The sequence below is a fragment of the Pithys albifrons genome, chromosome 1 (assembly GCF_047495875.1).
Source record: "Pithys albifrons albifrons isolate INPA30051 chromosome 1, PitAlb_v1, whole genome shotgun sequence".
Classification (NCBI taxonomy): Eukaryota; Metazoa; Chordata; class Aves; order Passeriformes; family Thamnophilidae; genus Pithys; species Pithys albifrons.
Window position 1 is genome coordinate 57,638,632 of NC_092458.1, and position 22,616 is coordinate 57,661,247.

A 22,616-nucleotide genomic window follows, 5' to 3' on the forward strand; every position below is an offset into this window, starting at 1 on the left:
TGCATCATCCGTAAGCGCCGGAGGGGCGGGGACGGGGAAGCGGAGCGGGACGGGTCGGGGGAGGAGGGTTGGGCTGTGCCATGGCCCGCCAGCTTATCGGCCCCACGCTGCCGCCCGGCTTCCCGCACCGCGCCGAAGCCGACCCGGGCGAGGACTTCAGCCAGGGTGAGGGCAAAGGGTGTACTGAGGGTGGGGTAGCGGTACTGCCAGCCCATGTTCCCCAGTGCGGGATGCGTCGGGGGTGGGATAGCGGGGCTCCCAGCCCGTGTTTCCCAGCATGGGATGCGCCAGGGATGGGATAACGGGGGCTCCCACCCCGCGTTTCCCAGCTTGGAATACGGGGGCTCCCACCCCGCGTTTCCCAGCTTGGAATACGGGGGCTCCCAGCCCGCGTTTCCCAGCGCGGGATGCTCCGCGGTGGAAGTGACGGGAACCCACAGCCAGTGTTCCACCACGCGGGCTGCACCCCTGCGGCACCTGGATGGAGCTGTAATTGACGGGGGTTATTGCGGTGACTTTTTCAGGAAAAAAAAAAAGCCTTGTGTTATGGGATACTACAGATATGAAACGCTCTAAAACTTGTTTTAGGAAAATACTGTGTAGAGTCCTTTATTTTTTCTTTCTGAAGTCTCACGTAGGATTTGAAGCCTGTGTTTTTTAGTAGCTCCAAGTGCGAAGTTAGTGGGCAGGAGGGTGAGGCAGAGGTTGGGCTTTTGTCAAACCAAACCACTTCATCAAACTGGTTTTCCTGGCAGCGTGCCTCGGGATGCAGAGCAGACCTGCAGCCAGTGAGGCTGTGGTGCCTGCTCTGCCAGGGTCTCTAGTGCCGGGAGCAGTCACGTCAGAAGTGGGATCCCTCTGAGACCAGCCGACTGCCAGGCGGGCTCTTCCGAAGTGGAGCTCGGTTTCCCCCCCTTAAACATTTGAATGCTTCCTGTCAGTAATATCTCTGGAAGCAGCACTTGGGAGCTAGTTAGCAGCCTCTGGCTTTAATCCAGCGTCAGGTCACTGGTATACATATTCAATTTCTGGCACTGTGTCAGCGATCATTGTCATTCCAAAGGAAGGAGGAAAGGAGCTTCCATGGAAAAGGTTTGCTGTGCTCCTCTGCACTCCTAATTTTTTAATCCAGAAGAGGGAGCAATAGGAAGAAGAAGCAAAGATGCTGCATTAGCTGACACCATGGCAGCATCAAGCTTCATATCTGTAGTTTGGCTTTGTGCAGCAGCCCTGATTACACTTGTTTGACCTGATGCAGCCTTTCCAGTTCATATCTGTGTTGTTGGCTAATTCACTTCCTATCAACATACTGATGCATGTTGCAAGTATCTGTATCACATATGAATCCACAAAACAAGTTAAACTTATCATTAGATTTATGATGGTTTTCTGACACTGAGTGTTTTGGCAGTATTTGGCAGTATTTAGTCTAGGTTACCCAGCCTAGTTTTTGTCCCAGTGTACGCCAGTTCCGTAGTATTACAGTAGCACTGGCAGATCGGCTTGGAGATCTCTCTGTGAAGTGGGTGAAGGAATTTATTTGCTTTAAAAACAAAAACAAATGCAAAAGCCCAAGCCACCAAACCCCAACTACTGGGAGGTTGTTTATTTATTTTTCCAACTTTTACAAACTTGTGCTGATTTACAAGAGCTTCTCTAAACAACTCAGTGTATCTGCTCACCACAAGGCATACTGCTGTAGTGCAGAGGAGGACGGGAGAGCAAGTACTTTAGCATAAGACACTCTGCTGTACAGAACTATAGCTCCAGCTGGAGCCCTGCACCTGGAGTGACAAAAATCATATGGTGAGGTTGCTACAAGCATCTTTTGCGCTGTAACACTTGCTGAGTCTTGAGTCAAATGGGCGTAGAAGTTATTCTGTAACAATTTCTCTGTGGGTTGTCTCGTTCTAAGAGATGCTTCACCTTTTATAGCTGAACATCTTTTTCTATACTATTTCTTTCCTTGTGGACTCACTGATATTTGAGTTGCTTGTTACTTTTCGTTAAGGATACTTTTTTTTTATTCTAATTTCATAGTTTCTGGCTCCCAACAGCTACAAAGTATGACTTTGAGCAGTCTCTGGCAGCGTAGTGGATATAAGGCTCTCAGCCAGGTGCAAGAAGTAGGACACAGTTATTATGTCTATTACTAGTACAGTATGTAAATATTGCCAGTGCAGTATTTAAATAGCAACTCTATAGTCTATTACAATCGATTATTGTATAATTAGATTGTAGTCCCTCCTGTGAGTCATGAACTTCTGTGAGACCCCTGTGCCTTCTAAGCTTTGCAAGAGAAGTCTAAGTGCAGCTGGGTCCACATAGTCTCAGATATGGCCAAACTTGATGTCTAAAGGCTTATAAGCAAGTTTGACTAGAAACATACGATTTTACAGTCTTTGGCCATGCAGAAGTCATAATTACAAAACACTTGTATAGTTACTTTAGGATTTTATCTCCATACTTCACTGAATCTTAGTGCTTACTACACTCACTCATCCAAAAAATTCCTTGTCTTTGGGCTGCATGTACCCTGCAGGCATCCCTGCTGAGGGTGATCCACCTGGAAGCTGTCTGCAACCTAGGGAGACCAGTTGGTCCAGTCTCCAGCAGCATTTTATACCCTTATGCAGGCTGATGTGTACACAGTCAGTAGCAAATATTGCAGCTCCCCCTTGAGCCCTGCGCTTCCCCCTCCACTTCTGCATCCAGACACTTTCTCCTGCAATATTCACTTGGTGTTCTTAGGGATAAACCCTATTGCCCATCAGAGACAGACAAAAAGGGAGAGGGCGAGTGTATGTGTGGGGAAACATACTCCGAGACCCAACAATCACTGCTGTCAGAAAAGTGATGCTACTAATATTCTGTGACCCTCAGTCAGGAAGAGGATGGGAGCAAATGGGGTTGGACAGATCCAAAAGCTCACCCCTGGTAAATACTTTGCTTTCTTCAGCTTGTTGCTGTCCAACCCATGAGACACACTCATCTTCTGATTCTTCACCTCACGGTGGTGCTTTGAAGGTGGCCTAATTGTGCTCCTGCTGGAAGAATCATAATTCCTTTGGTCTGTTTGTCCCTGCTGCTGCATTGTCCTTGTACCAGCAGGAGAGAAATGCTAGGGAATAGCTATAAATAACCAGAAATGCAGAAAGGAGTTTTGTCTATTTCAGCATTGAAGCCCCATTTGTTACAATACTGATGTGTTGATGTGATATGACTGAGTTGATCTACCATTATGGGTGAAGGTGAAAGGCCCTGTCTGTCCTTGAGGGCTTCCCTGTGCATGCCTGATGGTGTGGTAGCTTGCTTAAAATCCTTAAATAGAGAAGAAATTAACCTAGCAAAACAGAACAAAAAGTAGTTTTTAATTTGGTTTCTAAATTAAATTGATTTAATTTTCAGGCAGAGTGATCAGAGCCAGCTCATTGGAGAAGGCAAGTCAGAGCAACATTAGTAGGATGGCCACTTATAGCAGCCCTGAAACATTCACTTAAGTGTGACTTGCTTCTGTTTCTCTCCTCTATCCCCAAAATTTTCTTCTCATACTTTTTTTATTCTATTGTTCTGCTCCAAATTGTTCCCAGCTCTGGTTACTTTGTCACTTTTCTATTGTTCTACCATTGCTACATCCTTTTATCTTGCTCACCTCACTGGTTTCAGTTTCCTGACACTGAGGTCTCCTCTGTTCCTCCTTTCATCTGTAGTTTTCCACTTTTCTCTGGCTTTTGGTGTATTTAATTCACAAATTTCTGATTAGATCTTGACCTCCCTCCTCACCCTTTTCTTTGCTTCCAAATCTATGCTTACCAATTCCCATTCCTACCTTTCTACTCTTCCCTGTGGCTCCCCAAACCACCTTGATCCATAGCTATATCCTTGTCTGTGCTGATTGTTAGTCTCAGTCAGTACAATGACCATATTAATTTTTAATCACAAGTTTCTTTCTTCTCCATTTCTTTTCACTGCATCCAATGACTTCCTCCTCAGGCTTTAAACGCCCTTCATTAATCAGTCCCTGTCTCTATTTTGTTCCTGGTTGTCCTTTTAGGTTGCAATTCCATGAACAAATAGTTCTTTCAGGGGAGTGCTGGGGTTTGCAGTGTTATTGTTACACCTCTCAAGTTCCCTGATGCAGTTTATTGCATAGCCCATGCAAACTGTTTTGCCAACATAACAGAGAGGAATTGGGGTGAAAGTATGTTGTGTTAGCCCTGATGTTGGACAATGTGTTGGTGGGACCAGTCTCCCTCCATAAATAGTTTGGTTTTACTGGTTTTTTCCAGCTCGCAAAGCTGTTCCCAATTTCTCTCTTTCTCTGTAGTATCAGACTCATCAAACTGCATCTGAGTTTGTTCCTTTCACTCCAAGTTCTTTGTCTTACCTGTCTGCATTCAGAGCAACTGAAGTCTGCTTGCATGGTGTCAGAGCACCAGGCAGCTGGAGAAAGATCCTATGCAGGTTTTGTCTGGCTTTTAAGTGCTTTTTATCTAGTGGTGCTTTTCTTCTCATACCAAAAAAGAATACTTCGTGATATCAGTTTTTATTCCTATTTAGCATTCATCTGTTGTTTCCCTCTCATTTTGAGCTTATTTTACCTTTATAGGCTGGAGTGTTGTGTTGTTTGGATTTTTTGGGGGGTGGGGGGCAGTTTGATGGGGATTTTTTTTCTTCTTAGTACTGAAATGGATTTCTGTGTCCCAGTTAAAAGTCTTTTGCATTAAAACAGAAAACAAAGAAGTGGCAGATCTTTCTGGATGCTTTATAACGGGTAGACTGTGCTTGTTCTGTGTCTTGTGCTAAAGATGAGCAAAAGCTTTATTAAGCTCACTTGAAGGATTCGATTTCTGCCTGGCCTTTGTCAGCTAACAATGGAACTGTAATCTGTATCAGGTTTTGTATTTTGCACTACAAAAAAAGTGTAGTTCTTTAACTGGAGATGCAATTTTCTGGTACCATTCATCTTTTCATCTAACCTTTGATTATTCATAAAGTGGACAATGCCTTTTCCTCACCAGAACACCTTTCTGTCCTGTCAGTCTTGTACCTAGTGCTGGAAATATTAAAAGGAGGAATGGTGTCTGTGCCTCAGGATGCTAAATCATCAGTAGGCTGTTCATACTGTGTTTCTGTAAATGGGTGCTGGTCCTGCATATGTTGCCCTGGATCTGGGAAGGCCTCTTATCTTGGGACCATTGCTGGTCTTTGCTTACTCCAGCTGGCTTGTTATTGATTGAGCCTGTGAGGGTATCCCTGTTAAGTGTCTTATTTGGGGGACATTTCCTATTAGGATCAATGGTTAAGCTACTTCTGGACCAATGTACATGATACTATATCCAAATTAATCTGTAAAGATCAGTGTCTGCTGGCAGGGACAGCGGCAGAAACAGCTCAGGCCTGTTAGCAGTGTTAGTGTCTGAATTTTTCCTTTGCTGAGATATTCCCCCTTGTCACTGCTCCAGAGGGTGAAGGGTTGACCAGAGCATGAGAGCTCCGTCGACTGCCCTGGCCTTCTGATAGCAGTGATTCTTTGAAGAATTCATTGTTTCAATGCCAAAATCATCCCTTTTTCAGCAGAGTACCTAAGTCAGTGCCTGCTGTTCACGCTTAGGTGAACTGGGAGTAACCTTAATGGTTAAACCGTTCCTAAAGCAGGCTGGCAATTCATTTAACACTTTGTGATTGCAATGCTCACATTTAATACTCTGTGGTCTTCCACGCTGTAGATGCACAAATGATGTATTTCTTTACTAGTAAGCTTCAAATGCTTTATTAAGGTGATAGTTTCTTTTAAATATACTGATTTATACCATACACATTGTAAATCATTGTTACATGAAACAGGGCTTCCTAGTCCTGTTCCAGAAGACACTCATGTAGCAATTGATTACTCATGTACTAAGAGCAAGTTGTTTATTGAAATATGGTGCTGAACAAAGTAACTTCTAGAAGTTTTTTTTATATCTTCTCTAAATGCTAGACAGAGCAGTGATAGAATAAACTTAATTCCAGGTAAATATGTGTTTTGGGAATGCCATGATAGATCCTACTAATTTGAAATGTTTCATAAGTATCCTTATTAAACCTGGTCTAGTAGAAGGTTCCCTGCCCATGGCAGGGGAATTGGAACTAGATGATCCTTAGAGTCCCTCCCAATCCAAACCATTCTTTGATTTTATGATCCTAAATAATAACTCTGGATGTTCAGTTGCAGGACCAGCACTGCCTCCAGGCTACAAAAGCAGCTGTAGCTCAGAAACTCCTGACAGTGATGATGACTCAGAATCTTTTCCTCTACCCAGAGACACAAACAGAGATTCTGATGAGGAGACAGAAGGGGATCCAGCATCCAAGTGAGTATGTTCTCAGGTTATGTGTAGGTTTACATTGTATTGCAAATTAAATGTGTCTTTCTAATTTATGAGAAAAGGACAATCTAGTATTAAAAAAAAGGTCAAGCCTGTATCTGTATAAAAGTTTTGATGACATGTTCTGCTTCTTCTTTGTGGTCAAGAATGTTCAGCTGACCTGTTTGATACCCTGTGGTGGGATTAAGTTATTTGGGGCAATCAGATCTCTGTATGTTTTATTTTAGTTCTGCAATTTCACAAGTTTATGCTAATGACAGACCCCACTTATCATGTATGTGTTTGGTACTTGAGTTTTGCCCTGGTTTTGGTATACTAGCTGTCATTGAGAGGCTGTAAGAACCATTTATGAGCATGAATTCATGCATTCAATTAAGTCAACTCCAGTGGAAAAAAACCCTGAAATGTTTAGCAAGTAACAGGAGTCTGCACGCTCTTGTTTGGTGGGTGGATTACTTACAATTGCTTTGTTAAGAATTTGTGTGTTTGTTCTAGGCATTGTGTAAGAGACTTGAAGGTCGTTATGCCATCTTAATGAGTGTTAGAATACTTACTACTCACTTTTTTCTTATTTTCTTATTCAGTAGTTTTCAGTTAATTAGAATTGAACGGGGAAAAGCACTACTCAAAATGGAGACAGTGTATAAATATAAAAATGGAGAAAGAAGTGTGCTGAGTTTGAAGTTACTTTGTGACTAGAAAATGGTGTTCCAACATGGTCCTACTCTTTTTTTCTGTAGGAAAAGCATTCTTAATGTTTGGGGGGTTGGGTTTTTTATTTTTTTTTAAATGGTAGAGCATTTTGGGAGTGAAGCTTATTCTTCCAATTTTTTAATTGCTTCAAATTATTTTGGATCCTTTTACACTGTTTCCTTGGTAACAGCAGGTTATTTAGTACATAAGAACATCAGAAATAATTTTATGTATTTTTTTTCTTTTTAAAGTGTAGATAATTGCTATGCATGTCGAGGTAATTATTAAGTGAAATTTGTATTTGCAGAAAGCCAAAAAGAATTCATGAAGATGATGATGACGATGATGGCTTTTTTGGGCCAGCTCTTCCTCCTGGATTTAAAAAACAGGATGATTCTCCAGAGAGGTATTAAAATGGAATTAGATTCTTTTCCTTAAAACACAATTATTTTAGATAAAATATTTTGTGTCACTATTAAAGAACTCTTCAATTCAGATTCAGATGATTAGAACTAATTCTTCCTCTGTGTTCTGAGAACAGGAGCTGCATTCCCTTGAAACAGAGCGCACAGCCTTCCTAAAGCTGGAAGGCTGGAGAAAGAACAAATGAGAATTGTCTCAGATGTATTTTGAATGTCACATTTCTTTCATTTCTTTTGATAGGTGTCAGATCAGTGCAGAAAGAAGCAAATTACAGGTATGAGGGCCCATAGCTCTGTAGTTCCTTCTTGTCTGCGAGGGTGTAGGGCAGTTAGCTTTTGTGTGATGCAACACAAAGCAGATTATTAGAATTGTCATTTGTTAAGGCATCAAGGATTGTTGATTATGTCTCTCCAGGTACAAAATTATGCTGTACAGCATAGGTTTCTAGAAAAGAAGCTGTCAGGTCAAAGCAAATAAGCATTATTTATGGTTTCTATCAGGAAGCTTGCACACAATTATAAAATACTTCCCAAAAAACCTATCTATGGATTTTTCTATGCAGAACTCAACCATGTCACACAGCCTTTTATTACATCAATCTGTGCACTTCCTTCTATAACTTGAAATTGTAATCCATAGTGAAATTGGTGCTTCCAAAGGGATGCTTACTGCTGGAAAGTACAAGAGTCTCTTGATCACTGTTACCTTCCTCAGAGCGGTAGGGAGCTGGTAGATAAAATAAAGCAATACCTGCTTGTCAGGGATGAGCTTTCAGTTTTAGGAAAGTGACTCAGTTTATTGTTGAGTTGTGTATGTAGCATACCATCTCAAAGGAAATTTCAAAGTTAAATGTTTTTTTAGTTTTGTTAAGTTTTTATGATGCTTGGCAGCAGTTAGGAAAACAAGAATTTATGTAACTAAGGTTAACTAATTATCTTCTTCATATGTGTTTGGTTATACTTTTCTGTAATCAACAAACCCTTTTGTAGGCGTGGGTATCAGGCTCAGTGGGCTTGTTTGGTGCTCTGATGGTCCAAGAATAATTATTATTTTCCTTGTGTTCCATATGCACAATGTGTCATTTTAATTATAAAATTTAAGAGGTCACTAAAAATGTTATTTCTAATAAAGCAAATAAGTGCCTGTGATTTTTAATATCAGCAGAGGTAGCCTTCTCTCTTTTTTGAGTTTTGACATGAGTACTCATGTGGTAAAATGGAAAAGAGGAAGAAAAGACGCCACTTGTACAGGTTAGAGAATTGAGCCCTAATACAGGGGGATGCCCATTATATAATCTCTGTCTTTTGTATGTTGGCCCAACTTGTATTTCTACTTATTTGATTTCCAGAATGCCGGATAACTTGCAGTTACATTGAGAGAAGAGTCTGCTCTGTGTCTATGACCAGAGAAATTAAAGCAGCAGAAGGCACTTACTATGTTTTTTTCTACCTAACCATACAACTGCTCCGAGTACACACTGAGAAATCAGACTGAGCAGAGCTGTTTTGCACCCACCCTGATTCCCTGAATAGGTGGGAAAGGTGTGATGTGTGGGAAGAGCCTTGTCTGCCTTCCACCCCCATACACCTGGGAGTCTGGTTGTGCTGACACACTGAGGCGTGTGAGCCATGCAGGGCAGAGACACAGCGCTGCTGGCTGTGTCCCTGCTGCATTGCCCTTGGCCTTGAGCAGATTGACAGCTGACAACCGAGCCATGAATAATTGAAACAAATGCAGGCTGTTTGTTTCCCTGTGTGGACATACTGTTTTATTGGTTTTGTGTGACATACTGTTCTCTTAGAAAAGCTTTTGTTCTCTTACATCTTTTCCAGACTTGTCGGAGCAACGTTTTTAGTGATAGGGGCAGCTCACAGGGCAATTTGCACCTTGTTGAAAGTGGTTTGAATCATTCCAGCATAAAACATGTATGTGAAAAGATTTCCTTCAACTTTGGCAATTACATTACTGTTTATCAGTGTTAGATGAAGTGCAGCACTCATAAATATTTCTGAAGTGTTCACACGTCAAGGTACAGAGCGAAGGTTATTTTAAAAAACTTTTATGTTATACATGAGAAAAATGCTGAAATGCCCATCTAGCAGCATGCATTAGCAAGGACTCCCAAGTCCAACAACCAGAGGATGTTCTTTGCCGCATATGAAATGCAATATTCCTTAAATTCAAGCTTAGTCCATCATAAATTTGGGGGGTGTTTTGAACATATATCTATAGAGAGGTACTGAAGTTGCCAACAGCAGTAAAATGTGTTTAACAGTGTTTTATTAGGTTCACTTCGGGTGGTCCCGTGGTGTAAAGGAGAGCACTCTGGACTCTGAATCCCAAGGACCTGAGTTCGAGTCTCAGTAGGACCATCCCCTGGCAGTTCAATGCCTCCCTGCCATCCCATCCCGTCACATCTCGGATGCTCAGCAGGGTCAGCCCCGGTTAGTACCGGGTGCTGTGACAGTCCCGAGGATTTCACTGTCACTGTCCAAGCTCGCTCGGCCATGGCAGATGGACCTCGGGACTTAAACGGTGGGGCCAGTTCTGGGCACGCTGTGCCTCACCTAAAAAATCCCCTGTGCAGGCTGGAAGGGCACACCCACGTGGGGAGAGCCCTGCCCAAATCTGCATTCGCGAAGTCTTGCCATACATACATTAGATTCACTTCACCTCTTCAAATACCCTTTGGACATCCAGGAAGCTGTCAAGAATCATGTCAGCTGTGTGATGAGGAAAATACCCAAGGCACAAGCTTATTCATGTGGGGAAAAAACAGTGTAAGAAATGGAAACTGTAGGAAGGATGAATACAGGAACCGTTTTTCTAGTGCTTGGAAGAGTATTTGAGCTGTAACAGAATCAAGGCAGAGCATATGAGATTGGTTCTTTTTCATAGGTTGCACAGATACAGTCTACAACATAGATACTCAAATATATTTTAGTAGAGAGCTTTTTTAATAGTTTGGTTTAACTGTCTCTTCATGCAAAAATAGAGGTACTCATATCTTGGCTGTATCGGTATTGGTTTAAATTCAATCTCTTTAATTTTTATTGGGAATTTAAAACATGGTTTTAACAAGAAAGAAGTTAGAAAGGAAGGGAGGAAGATAAAATTGCAGCAGCTAGGTGGGGGTGGAACTTCATATTTAATCCAGACTTCTTGCCCGGGTTTGAACCCTCACCAGTGCCCTTGTCCTGGCCTGAGCTCATATTTATTGCTCATACTTGTGTATCTGTAGCTGGCTCTTCAGCAAGACTTTCTGGTTTTTATTTCCCCCCTTTAAATCCTGACAGTAATATCAGTACAGCAGGGCTGTACTGATTAGATTATGTGGGATCTAGTAGAAAACTGTAATTAGCAAATTCAACGTAATCACCTTGAAACTCAGAACTGAAGATCATAGTAAACAAAGTCTTTGCTGATACTTTGTGAGGATACTGTCACCTGGATATTTCTTCAGGTGACAGTATCTTCACCTGAAGTGTTTGGGTTTTTAATTACTTTTTATTAGCTTTAAAGAATATCATGGCAGATTATTAAAAGAAACTCACTTGCAAAAGAGTTTCAATACTGCAAGGACAGTTTGTAATATTGCTTGAATTGTTTTCACCATTGAAAAAAGATTCTCACATTCCTGTGCTTGTGGAGACAACTGAATTAGATTGTTTGCAGTCTGCTGCATAAAAACAAACCAGTGAAGTTACCTGGAATCAAAACTACAGGCTGCAACTTTCCTGGTTCGGGTGGGGTTTTTTGTTTGTTTGTGGTTTTTGTTTTTGTTTTTGTTTTTTTTGCATCCCACCTGTCTGCACAGGTCCTCCTTAAAAGTGGAGACACTTTTACCCAGTTATTTCTATGGTGTGTGTGTAGGGAGCACACTTGGCATGGGGAGGCGGGAGAGTCACACTTTGCATCAATATTTGGTTTTTATTTTTATATTAATCTGCTACATTTTCCCCCTCAGCTGAAAATCGAGATAAATCAAGATGTATTTTTTTTTCCCTTCAAGGCCCATTATAGGTCCTGCACTACCACCTGGCTTTAGGAAACCATCAGAGGACACCAAGAGTAGCAGATGTTTCATAGGACCGTCTGTTTCATCAGAATGCTGTCCCCAGGTTTGTGAAAACAGAAGCCTTTTGGTTTAGTACATAGTATCTGAAATGGATAAACAAATTGCAGCTTGAAAAAGACTACCAGACATGCTTCTCAGGATGACAGTTTAATTTTGGACCAGGAAGTGTCTGGCATATTTTTGCCTGAGTCAAATACTGAAGCATAAATAAGCCTAAAAAAAAACAAAGAGACTGGCCTGGTTTGTTTGGCTCTTGCTGTTAGATGGATGGTGCACTCACTGAACATGAATGATCCAGGCATCGTAAGCTGTAGCCACAGTGATTCTTCCTAACATTTTTCCATTATTTATTTTGTTGTGCCATCCTTAACAAGTGAACATCTTGTCAAAGTTCAGATTTTTAAAGGCACTAAAGAAGTAATGAAACCTGTTAGAATGAAAATATTTGCCTGTAGTTCCAGCTTTAACTCCTTTGCTGATTTGGGAGCTTAAGCCAGGCAGGATACCCTAGGACACCAAAAATGGTGCTGGATACTACTGCTTTGACAACTGAATCTCTCCCATGCTATGATAAACTGAATATTAATTCCTTGTGAGAATTAATGGTTGTTCTGTTTATTTTTTAAATACTTATATTTTTGCATTTAACTCCCAGACACTGTGGGAGATGCTAGGAAGAAAGGATGCCAAGGCTGCTCTGAAACTTGACTTTTTTGGTTAGTGGTTGCAAAGCATATAATTCTCCAACCGCCTACAGCGAGTGTTGTTGTGATCCATCATGAAGAATGATTATCTGACATTTCTGAGATATTCATCATCTTATAACTCCAAATAACAATTAAGCAATTTATCACAGTGACAAATCTCTTGAGGCAGGAATGTCAAAACTGGTCTGCTTATATATTTTGCAAACAAAAAAGTCCCTTTTCTCATAAATATATCTTCTAGCATCGGCTTTTTTACAGCTATTACAGAACTCACCTTTTTTCTTTTCCTAAATAATTATCTTTTTTTACCTCTTTGTAATAATACTCTTTTTAAAATTTTTGAATATGAGTAATTTTTTGTTTATTTTGATTTAATTTACTTAATTATTTTGTATTTTAGTACATCTTTAGAGGCAGCTTATTTCATGCTGACTCTTCACTTTCCATTGGTGAATATAATGAATCACCACATTATGTATTCTCGTGTGATGCTTTGTGCTTCCTGACTACACAGTCTTGTCGTGTGTACTCATGTTGCCTTATCACCCACATTGAGACTGTAGCTAAACCTTTGCCCTTTTGTAGATATGGGCACCTGAGCTTTGCTTCCAGGGCCCTGTGGCATCACCATTTTCTAGTCTGGTCTAGTTTTGCCTCCATCCACATCTATACTGTTTGAACTTGTAGGGAGGGCCCTCTAAGCTTTCTGTACAACCCCTGGCAACTGCAAAGATTCTTACTAACATCTAGTCCTTTACAAACTTAGTTTTTTGAGCCCTTCTCCAAAGAATTGCTTAGAATGCAATGCCAGAATTAAAGAATCATTTTGATTGGAAAAGACTTCCAAGATTGTTGAGTCCAACCTTTGACTCATCACCACCTTGTCAGCTGAGTGCCACATCCAGTTGTTTCTTAAATACTTTCAGGAATGGTAACTCCACTACCTCCTTAGGCAGCCCATTCCAATTTCTGACAACCCTTCCAGTGAAGAAATTCTTTTGGAAGGGATCTGGAAGGGATCAGAGAAGTCAATGACAGAACCAAGAGGTTAGATTGGCAGATGCTGTACACCAGGGGGTGTTGTACCATGCATGCCACTGTTACACTACCTTGCATGTTAATCTTTCTATCATCCTTACAGAATCTAAGCTTGAGGCAGTTCTTGCTGTGGGAAATTGTGATCCTTATTATATTGCTAGTGATGATGAGACTAAGCATGCAACATGTTGAAGGGCCAGAATAGGTCTAAAATCTGGAGTTTTAATCTAGATTTTTGTTGTCTGGGAGATGCATTGCATGAGGTTTATATGTTCTAGACAAAATAATTATAATCTTGTAAAGCTGAAGTGTTTCTTGATCCTCTTAGCACTATGGTTGAGAGAAGTGTTTTGTTTTTGGAAGGTGACAGATAGTAGCGAGGAAGAAGACAATCTTATAGGCCCAATGCCTGCAAAAGGACCAGTGGAGTCTGGTGTGACTGAAGAATTTGAACGCAGAGCTCAGAGAATGAAAGAAAAACTTACTTCAGCAGACAGTGTAAGTTGGATTTCTTAATTTCTAATATTTTGTTGCTGGATTGAATTTGTCTATTTCTTTATGAACCTAGTTGCAGTTCTGCTTGGGATGCTAAGTATTTGCAGTTGTTAACACAAAGAAAAATCCATGATTTCTGCCAGAAGTTAAGAGATTCAGACTAATTTTTGATTATGCTATTTTACTTTTCCCCTGCCTCTATTTCTTTTGCAAAGGATGAACCCAAGCAGGTTACCAGGGAATCATGGATGACAGAGCTTCCACCTGAGTTGAAAAGTTTTGGATTTGGCCCCAGAACATTCAAGAGACGAGCTGATGACAAATCAGGCGATAGATCTGTTTGGACAGATACTCCAGCTGACAGAGAGAGAAAGGCCAAGGTGAGCATTTATTCATTCATATACACCCGCAGGCAGTATGTATGTTGTTTATGTTCTGTGAAAACAAAGTAAACATACCCTGAGCTGCTAAATGAAATTTTTTGCCCCAGATTTTATTTTGTTATCAAAATGTATTAACTCAGGCTTAAACATAAAGGCAATGAAATAATAGTATTAAGTATCACTCTCACGTATCCTGCTCCCTTTTACGAGAGTCAGATACCCTGTGTCAACTCACTGGATTTCCAGTTAGCCTGTCCAGTTTCTTCTGTCAAACTGAGCAAAAAATACCTGGTGGCCTCTATTGTGGCCTCTACTTTTCAGATGTAATTAAAGTAGATACAGATTTCCCTGCTTTTTACTTCAGACATTCTGACAGACATTCTGATTACTATATTGTGTGATTTGCTTCTACTCATCAGGAAAGAGAAGAGACAAAAAAGTCAGCCAGTAAGGATAATGAAGAAATGGTGTTATCTGGGAGAGACAAGAGGCTTATTGAGCAGGTGACTTCATACAATGTAAGTGTAATGGCAAAATATTTCCTCTTCCTGTATTGCCTTTAGTTCTTCACTCTTTTCTTCTGATTCTTGTTTCTAGTGCTGCAGGTTCCCATGGTGATGCCACTACAGTTTTCCCTTTAGTGCCCAAACCTACTGCTGTTTTAAGTCACTAGAACATTTGCCATTGACTTCAACAAGAGCAGAACTGGGTCCTCTCCAAAGTGACATAATTTGGATTTGTATATATTGTCTCAATTTTAGATGGTGCTTTCCTTAAATTATCCTCGTGTCAGGACATAGTTGCAGGGAGTAGGCAACCTTAATTTAAATATTAGCTTGCTTCACTGATTTACTGGCATCCCAAGAATAAAATAATAGTAGAGATTTAATTTTTAGGACAAAATCTACATTAACCTAAAAGAGGTTTGATGGGCCAAGCAGATTAATGCGTAATTACACTATGTCATTAATTACATTAACTGCTCATTGCAGCAACTTCATTACATGTAGTTTTCCTCAATCTCTACAGGAGCAGATAATTTTCACAGACAGATGTTGATTCCTAGAAATCTGAACTCCATTGCCTCTCACTTTTCTGTCTGTCAGTCCTGTCCACTGGAGTGTATGGACTCTTGCCTGCCTTACAGCTGTTAGTTACAATTCTTCCCTGATGCATGGCCTGAACTCTTATGGAAGGCAGTCTGGTCTCTTGAGAGTATAATTAACTTGAGAATCACAGCCTTGGTTTATTTTACATGAATTATGTTTATCTGGCACTTCTAATAATTTATTTGTAGTTCATTAAATCATCTGTCCCTCTTGATGTAGAGACTTGCAAATCCAGAGCTATTAGCATTCTGTCTTAATTTTCTTCTTTATTGTCTGTTTCTATGGTCACTATGAATTTTTGTGCAAAACCTGCATTTTTCTCTCTACCATTGCCAGAACAAAACATATATAGGCCTTTACTGTCTCTAATGTTAATGAAATTCTCTCCAAAAAATATGAAGGCATCTTTTTTAAGAGCAGTGCTTCTTGGATGTTTTGTTGGGTTTTGGTTTTGTTTTTTTAAAATCAACTCTTTTCTGATTTTGAGGTGGTTGGTTGTGGGTTTTTTCTTTTAAAGTTTTTTCCTCTGTTCTTTCCTATTTCTCTCTCCACTGACATTTACTAAGGATACTTTCCTAGAACATGAGCTTCATTCTTAGAATAATTTCTTGTAGTTTATTCACTCAGTTCTGATGCTACATATATTCTCTGGTGCAATTCTATTAATACTGACACAGTTATACCATGAATAAATATTGTCCCTTTTCTCTTTTCCATGAGAATCATTTCTTATGTCATGTATGAACCATTGTTTGTATATGTGATTAAGCTATTGTTTGCACAGAAAGTGAAGGAAAATGAACCTTTTGGAATAAAAAATCATGAAAAAAGAGCTGCTCATCTTTTGCACTTGAGAATCGGTTTGTATACACAGATGCACTGTATCTGAGTAAAGGAGGGGCCACATGGTCTTGTGAGAACTAATCCTGCTTCTATGTGAAATCAGCAAAAGTTTTATGTCATATTTGGGCTGGATCCTGCTCTTTAAGAAATGGAACTTAAGTCCTTGGCTTGGCAAAACACATGCTGTAGCCCAAGCCTGTGACTTTGTCCTGTGGGCTTTCAACAGATGATTCAAAGTTAGGAGCACAAATTAAAAAAACCACCACAGTGCATGAAAGTAAGAGCGGAAGGCTCTAGCTTGTTCTTGCTGCTAGTGGTGACCAAAACCAGGCGCTTAGGGGATGTGTATAAGAAACTAGGCCTGTACTTTGAGGTATTTCTCTTGTTGTCTTCGTTTGTCTGTGCTACTAATGGCAGAGAACTTTTATATTTCTTTAGCACTTTTTTTATATGTATCTCTATTGGCTGTGGAGATTGAACAACATTATGGGTATCCAACATCAGTGAATTATTAGTATGTTACTCAGCCTAGACAAGACTGCTCATATTATCTGCTCCATGTGTGCTAAATTTATCATTCTATATCCAGTTACTAAGCTGTCTTGTTTTCCTGGGATTTTTAGCCTTTCTACCTTCAATCTTTACATTCCATTTTTCTGTATGTTGTTGATATACTGTATTTCCTCTTTCTTCTCACTTTTTGTAGGAGTCAAAGAGGTCAGAATCTCTCATGGACATACATCAGAAAAAGCTGAAGACCAAAGCCTCTGAAGAAAAGACCAAAGCCCAAGAAAGAAGGCCTTTTGATCGAGACCAGGATCTCAAAGTCAATCGATTTGATGAAGCACAGAAGAAAGCTCTCATAAGAAAATCCAGAGATCTGAATACTAAATTTGAGCACAGTAAAGGCAATATGTTTTTATAAGATAAAAGCTTTTTTTGAAGTGAAGTCAATTAAACTTTGCATACTTAATTTTTGTAAGTATTTTTCTGTAAATATTTTTATGCAAAATAAATATTCTGATGTTTAACTGTTTTTTCTTGTCTGTAAATATGCTGTTAGGGAGGATCATCTCTAGTAAAACTAACTTAGTAAGGGAAAGTCATGCTATAAAAGAAGGTAATGTAAATTTGCTACTGTAAAACTCTGATATGTATATTTTTTTTGTTGTTAGCATATACATAATTAATTAAAATAAGTCTTATTTTAAGGAGTTCTAGATTTGATCTTGCAATGCAGTTGGCAGTTTTGCCTTTTCTCCTTTCATGCTAAGGTAGTCTTGTTGAGCCTGACCTGAAAGCCATGGAAAAATCCCCGTTTAGGCTTGTGAGTGGAACATTGTTTCATTGGAGTTCCTGCTGGGGAGTATAAACTCAAATGTCAGCTTTCACATCTACCCAGTGTTTTTATTTCTGTGTATCTGTGTCTGTACATAAGTACAGGTTTATATGTATACACTATAACTTCTGTACTATACCAGCAAGAGCAAGTGGTAGCAGAAGTAGTAAGACTTCAAGGTTTTCAGATTTAGTTGTAAATGGTAGTATAGGAGAAGAGAAAATCTAATCTGAGCTTCAATTTGTAGGGCTTGTCAGCAGAAATCCATCTTTTTTTAAGCAAATACAGTGTGAAAATCAAAATTAATCTTTTGTCAGTTAATTTGCAGAGCAGAACAGAACAGCTCTTCTATATCAGAAAGGAAATAAATGTGATGTTTTCAAAAGCCTAAATTCATGCTTAGTTCTTTACCTCTTCTGTGTGTGAGTAGTAGAAAGGGTTATTAAACATTTGATCAGCTGCCCAGAGAGGTGGTGGAGCCCCCACCCTGGAGATATTCAGGAATCGAGTGGACATGGCACTTAGTGCCATGATCTAGCTGACGTGAGTCAAAGGCTGGACTTGATGATCTCAGAGTTCTTTTCCAACCTATTTGATTCAAAATTATGCTTGTACTTTCACCCTTTTTGATTCTAATTATGCTCGAGGTCCTTTTTGAGGACTTTGAGTTTGAAAGTATCTATATATGGAAGTAATTTTCTTTGTGAGATGCTGGTTACTTGTTTGGAAGTGTTAAATACCGTGGGGTAATTTGAAAAAAGGCTACCCTGGTAGATCGTGCCTGGGTTGGTTCATATTAATGGAGCAGTGGCCTAACAATCCCCAGAAACAAATGGCTAAAACCTTGGTCTTATGTTATTGCATGTGTATATAAACCCAAGACACAGCCTCCATGTGCTGAGAAGTTTTGGAGAGTTTCCAGTGTTGCAAATGAATACTTTTGTAGAATGTATTTAGATAGTGCTTTTTCTTTTCTTTTTTAATAGACAATTTCTTTTGCTGCCTGAGAAATCTGCTACCTTCAGGAGGAAGAGGAATTGATTTTGTATTGTGTTTGCTCTTTAATCAGTTTTCAGTTTCTGAGCCTTTTGTTTTGAGGTGAGAAGAGGATTTAAACAAGAGCTACTTATTTTTCCTTCTGTAATACAGACTTCTCAATGCCTCGTGCTTTTTTTAATTCAGCAAGCAAGGCCTCACTGGGTTTCTACTTTCTGAGCAAATGTAGATTTCTTAATTGGAAGAGCAATATTAGAAATGTTTGGGATTTTTTTAGACAACTAAAGCGATGACAGAGTGAGCATCATGTGACTAGCTTAATCTTCACAGTTGACAAAAGATTATTTCATGAGCACATCATGCAGTCCTTGCTCGTTCGCACAAGTCTAGAGCAGGGATGAGGGCTGCTTGTATGAAAATTTTATTGTTGTTATGTGTCTTGTTTTTATTTTTGTTCCTTGGGCCCTCCTCCTCCAAACTGAGGGCCAGTCATCAGATGTTGCAGGCGGCCAGACCTTGCCATCCAGCTGGCTTCCTGCTGTTTGCTCTGCCCTCCTCAGCTCCATCATGGTCTCCAGCCCTCTCCAAGGATATGTTTGAGAGGAGGCTCTGCAGTGCTGCTCAAGAGGAGAGCTCAGGTACCAGGAGTGCAGGCAGCCCCTTCACGGCCGTACATTACACCTCCGTATGAGGGACATGTGGTTCTAATTAGTGAAGCCTGGATGTGAGCTGGGAACTTGTGTTCATTCATCTGCTGAATCTTTTTTTTCCCCACTCTGAGGCAGCCTCTCAAAGACTTGATGAAATCCGTGTTATAAATTTGAGATGGGGGAAAGTGGAATGGTTGAGAGTTCAAGTTAAGCTTTTCATTACTTTGTGTAAATTGAGTGAACCTTTGAATTGCAGTAATACACCAAGTCATCTCCTCTTACCCATGCCAAGACATTCCCTCAGACACTCATTAGAACAAGCAGTAACTCAGAGAATTACAAGCTTTGTGAGCTTTTGTGTGAAAAGATGAGATGTCCTCTACAATTTGGACAAGTTGTAAAGCATTTCTGTGGAAATGTTAGAGGGTGATTTTTCAGAATTGTATTTGAGAAACTAGAATCTATTTCACAGAAAATCCTCACCATAATTACTATGTAACATTTCTGGTAACCAGTTCCCAACGCAGATTTAATGTATGTTATTGCCATTCTGCAGTGCCAGTGTGGATCCCATCATATTGACCATGGGCATATCAGGAAACCTTGTTTTGTAAAAAAAATGTCAGAGAGGTTTTCCTGGATGTGAAAAGTCTACCAGCCTAGATTTTAAAGTGCTTGCCTTTGGTTTGTGCTGGCATAGACATCCCTTATTAATACTGATGTTGAAAATTTCTGCTCAAGAGTAGGGTCCCCTGTCTTCTGAAATTTTAAAAAGGTGTGTAATTCATAGTGTAGTCAATAAAAAGAAGGCTTTTGTGGTAGACATATGATAAATTGGATGTTTAAAAGGAAATTTAATGAACTTTGTCTGTTAATAATACAAAAGGACGAAAAGAAAAAACCAACCTTTGTTGAGTCTGCTGTTACCAAGGAACAATTAAAAGCAATAAAGACATTTCAAGAAAATGTACTGATTTCTTTGTATGTATCTTCAGGAAAATATATTGAGCTACCATGATGTTTGAACTGGAAAATTTTGTTAGGGATTTTACTTACATATTACTGTATTGTATCTCTGCTCTTCTGATGTAAACACCTATTTGTGGAGAGTTATTTTTTACTTCTGCTGTTGCAGTTGGTGGCTTTTCCAGATGTACTGCATTTGCCAAATAATAAACAGTAATAGCAATACATTTTATTTAGGGCTTTGTTGGCATCATGTTGATAGCAGCAAAGTGGCACTGTTGAAATTGCTTTCTTCTAGAAAGAAACATTAAGATGAAGCATTGATATATTTCTGCCCACTAGGAAAGGGGGTTTTCCAGATAAAAGAACATTTTGAAATGCTCCAGAGGACTCCAGAAGTTCAGGGCTAATTCAGCTTGGGGACTTGTTTTGTTTCTGAAATGTAAACTTTCTGTTATTTCTCTCCAGTCAGTTATGAATTGTGTTTATTTAAGAGTAATAAAACATTAAAAATCAGAATCTGTGAAAACTTTCTGTGCATGCATCCTCAACTTCTGCCATCCTATCTCCATACAGTGCATATAGTTTCTAATTGTGTGATTATCTAATTCTCAAATAAAACACATGCACGTGATTTTCTGTCCTTATGAATTGTGTATAGTGGTTAATACACTGAGGAAAAACCCCCAACAAGTTATGCAGAGTCTTTCAGCCAAGAGTTTTAGATTTTTTTCATGTGCTTAGAAATGAAGATGATGTCTTTTTACCTGAGGAATGCAATGCAATAGGAGTGCAGTTACGGCCGCCAGTTGTGCACCTGTGAAATGCATTTTCCTGATACCTCCAGCTCTGGCAGATGAATGGGAAGTGGTGACCCCCAACAGTAACTCACCCAAATGTGGCATTTCTGTTCTTTCCAAACGTGACACGGAGGCTAAGGCATTACCTGTGCAGAGCTGATTTTTTCATAGCAGACACTTCTTGGTCCTCCCAAAATGACCATCACTGCAACAGGCAAAAGCCCCTTCTTCATCATCCCACCTTCATTTCTTGTGATTCCATTCATCTGTTTCTTATGCTGGTCTTTAAAACAGTAATAAATCCCAGTCGCTCTTTGAAATTATACCCATTTTGAATCAGCATGGCAAATCAAGGCTTATTTTTAAAAAACAGTCTTTCTTTCAGAGTGGGAGCTTAAGGTCTCTAGGAGACAGCAGCACAGACTGTCATTTCAGCAGGAGCAGCTGCAGCTGTGACTTCTTCCAAATAATTACTCCAAACATTCAAAAATCATTCTCATAAGCAGACTTTTAAGGGGGGGGGGGGGAAGTGGCTGGCCCAGGCTCTCAGCTGCTTAACATTGCAACCACTTGCTTTCCTTCATAGGGCTATAGCCCAGCTGCTGCAAAACACTTCATCACTGTCTAGAACTACCTGAAGGGAAGTTCTAGCCAGGTGGGTGTTGGTCTCTTCTCCCAGGCACTCAGCAATAGGACAAGGGGGCACGGGCTCAAGCTCTGCCAGGGGAAATTTAACTTGGATATCAGGAAAAAATTCTTTCCAGAGAGAGTAATCATTGGAATGGTCTGCCCAGAGAGGTGGTGGATTCACCTTCCCTGGAGGTTTTTAAACTGAGATTGGATGTGGCACTGAGTGCCATGATCTAGTAAATGGACTGGAGTTGGACCAAGTGTTGGACTTGATGATCTCTGAGGTCTTTTCCAACACAATCGATTCTATGATGCTATTCTATGATTCTATGTACATCAACAAATACTTTTTGCTACATCTTAAGTTATGTGAGCCCTGGAAGAGCCCCCACAGCTCTCCCCCATCAGTGGTCCTGGTGGCCTGGCTCCAAGAACAAGGCAATTGCAGAATTTTGTGGTTGCTCTTTTCTGTTTCCTAGGATTTGCCCTCAGATCTTGCAGGTTTGCACAGGCTTGCCACCCATCAGCTTAGGTCAGGAAGAAATTTGCCTGCGCTCAGACACAGTGGAGAGAGGACAAGTGTTGAGTTATTACATTGGCCACAGTTCAAGGAAGAGAAGACCCTCTGCCCACTGGAGCTTGATAGCAGGGTTTATGGTAGAGCAGCAGAACTGTGGCACAACCCTGATCCCAGCAGCTATCCTGGTTGAGTCCCTCAAGCCAGACTTTGGTCCAAACACAAGAAATTCTGGAGCAGAAGAGCCCCACGGGTACATGGCTGCCTTCCTTATGTTGAGTAGCAGCCCTATCGTTCAGTAGAACACATCTCTGCATTAGCCAAGCCTCTTCCTCAATAAGCATCTTGAAGACACTTCTCCTATTTAGTGTCTGGCCAGACAGCTTAGGGGGGCTCCTGCAGCTGAGCATTACTGGGCTGGATCCATCCTGGCTGCTTGGCTCAGATAAGTTGGCTTTGGTCCACCGTGATTTCTTATTATTAACTTTTAAAGCATTTAAGTCTTCAAAGTGAGTGCTCTGAATCTGGCTTGGTGTATGTTACAGAGCCACACTGCTTTGGCTTGAAGTTTGGGGCTG

The 22,616-nt window shown here is 40.3% G+C and overlaps 1 protein-coding gene across 3 annotated transcripts; it reads left to right on the forward strand.

The window, feature by feature from the left end:
- The first annotated feature begins 39 nt into the window (after window positions 1–39).
- Window positions 40–20,716, forward strand: GPALPP1 (GPALPP motifs containing 1). Of its 3 annotated transcripts, none has more exons than XR_011697338.1 (9): window positions 40–165; window positions 6,212–6,356; window positions 7,372–7,470; window positions 11,500–11,608; window positions 13,674–13,808; window positions 14,021–14,185; window positions 14,608–14,706; window positions 16,847–17,118; window positions 18,466–20,716. XR_011697338.1 is itself a non-coding variant. In XM_071550866.1 (9 exons), the coding sequence occupies exons 2-9, from the start codon at window positions 6,275–6,277 to the stop codon at window positions 17,063–17,065; spliced, it is 942 nt and encodes a 313-aa protein (XP_071406967.1). In that variant the 5' UTR covers window positions 81–165; window positions 6,212–6,274; the 3' UTR covers window positions 17,066–20,716. The 3 variants fall into 3 exon arrangements, 2 of the variants coding, with proteins under 2 accessions (XP_071406952.1, XP_071406967.1); XM_071550866.1 differs by adding an exon at window positions 7,728–7,761 and having other exon boundaries at window positions 81–165; window positions 16,847–20,716; XM_071550851.1 differs by having other exon boundaries at window positions 16,847–20,716.
- The last annotated feature ends 1,900 nt before the right edge of the window (window positions 20,717–22,616 follow it).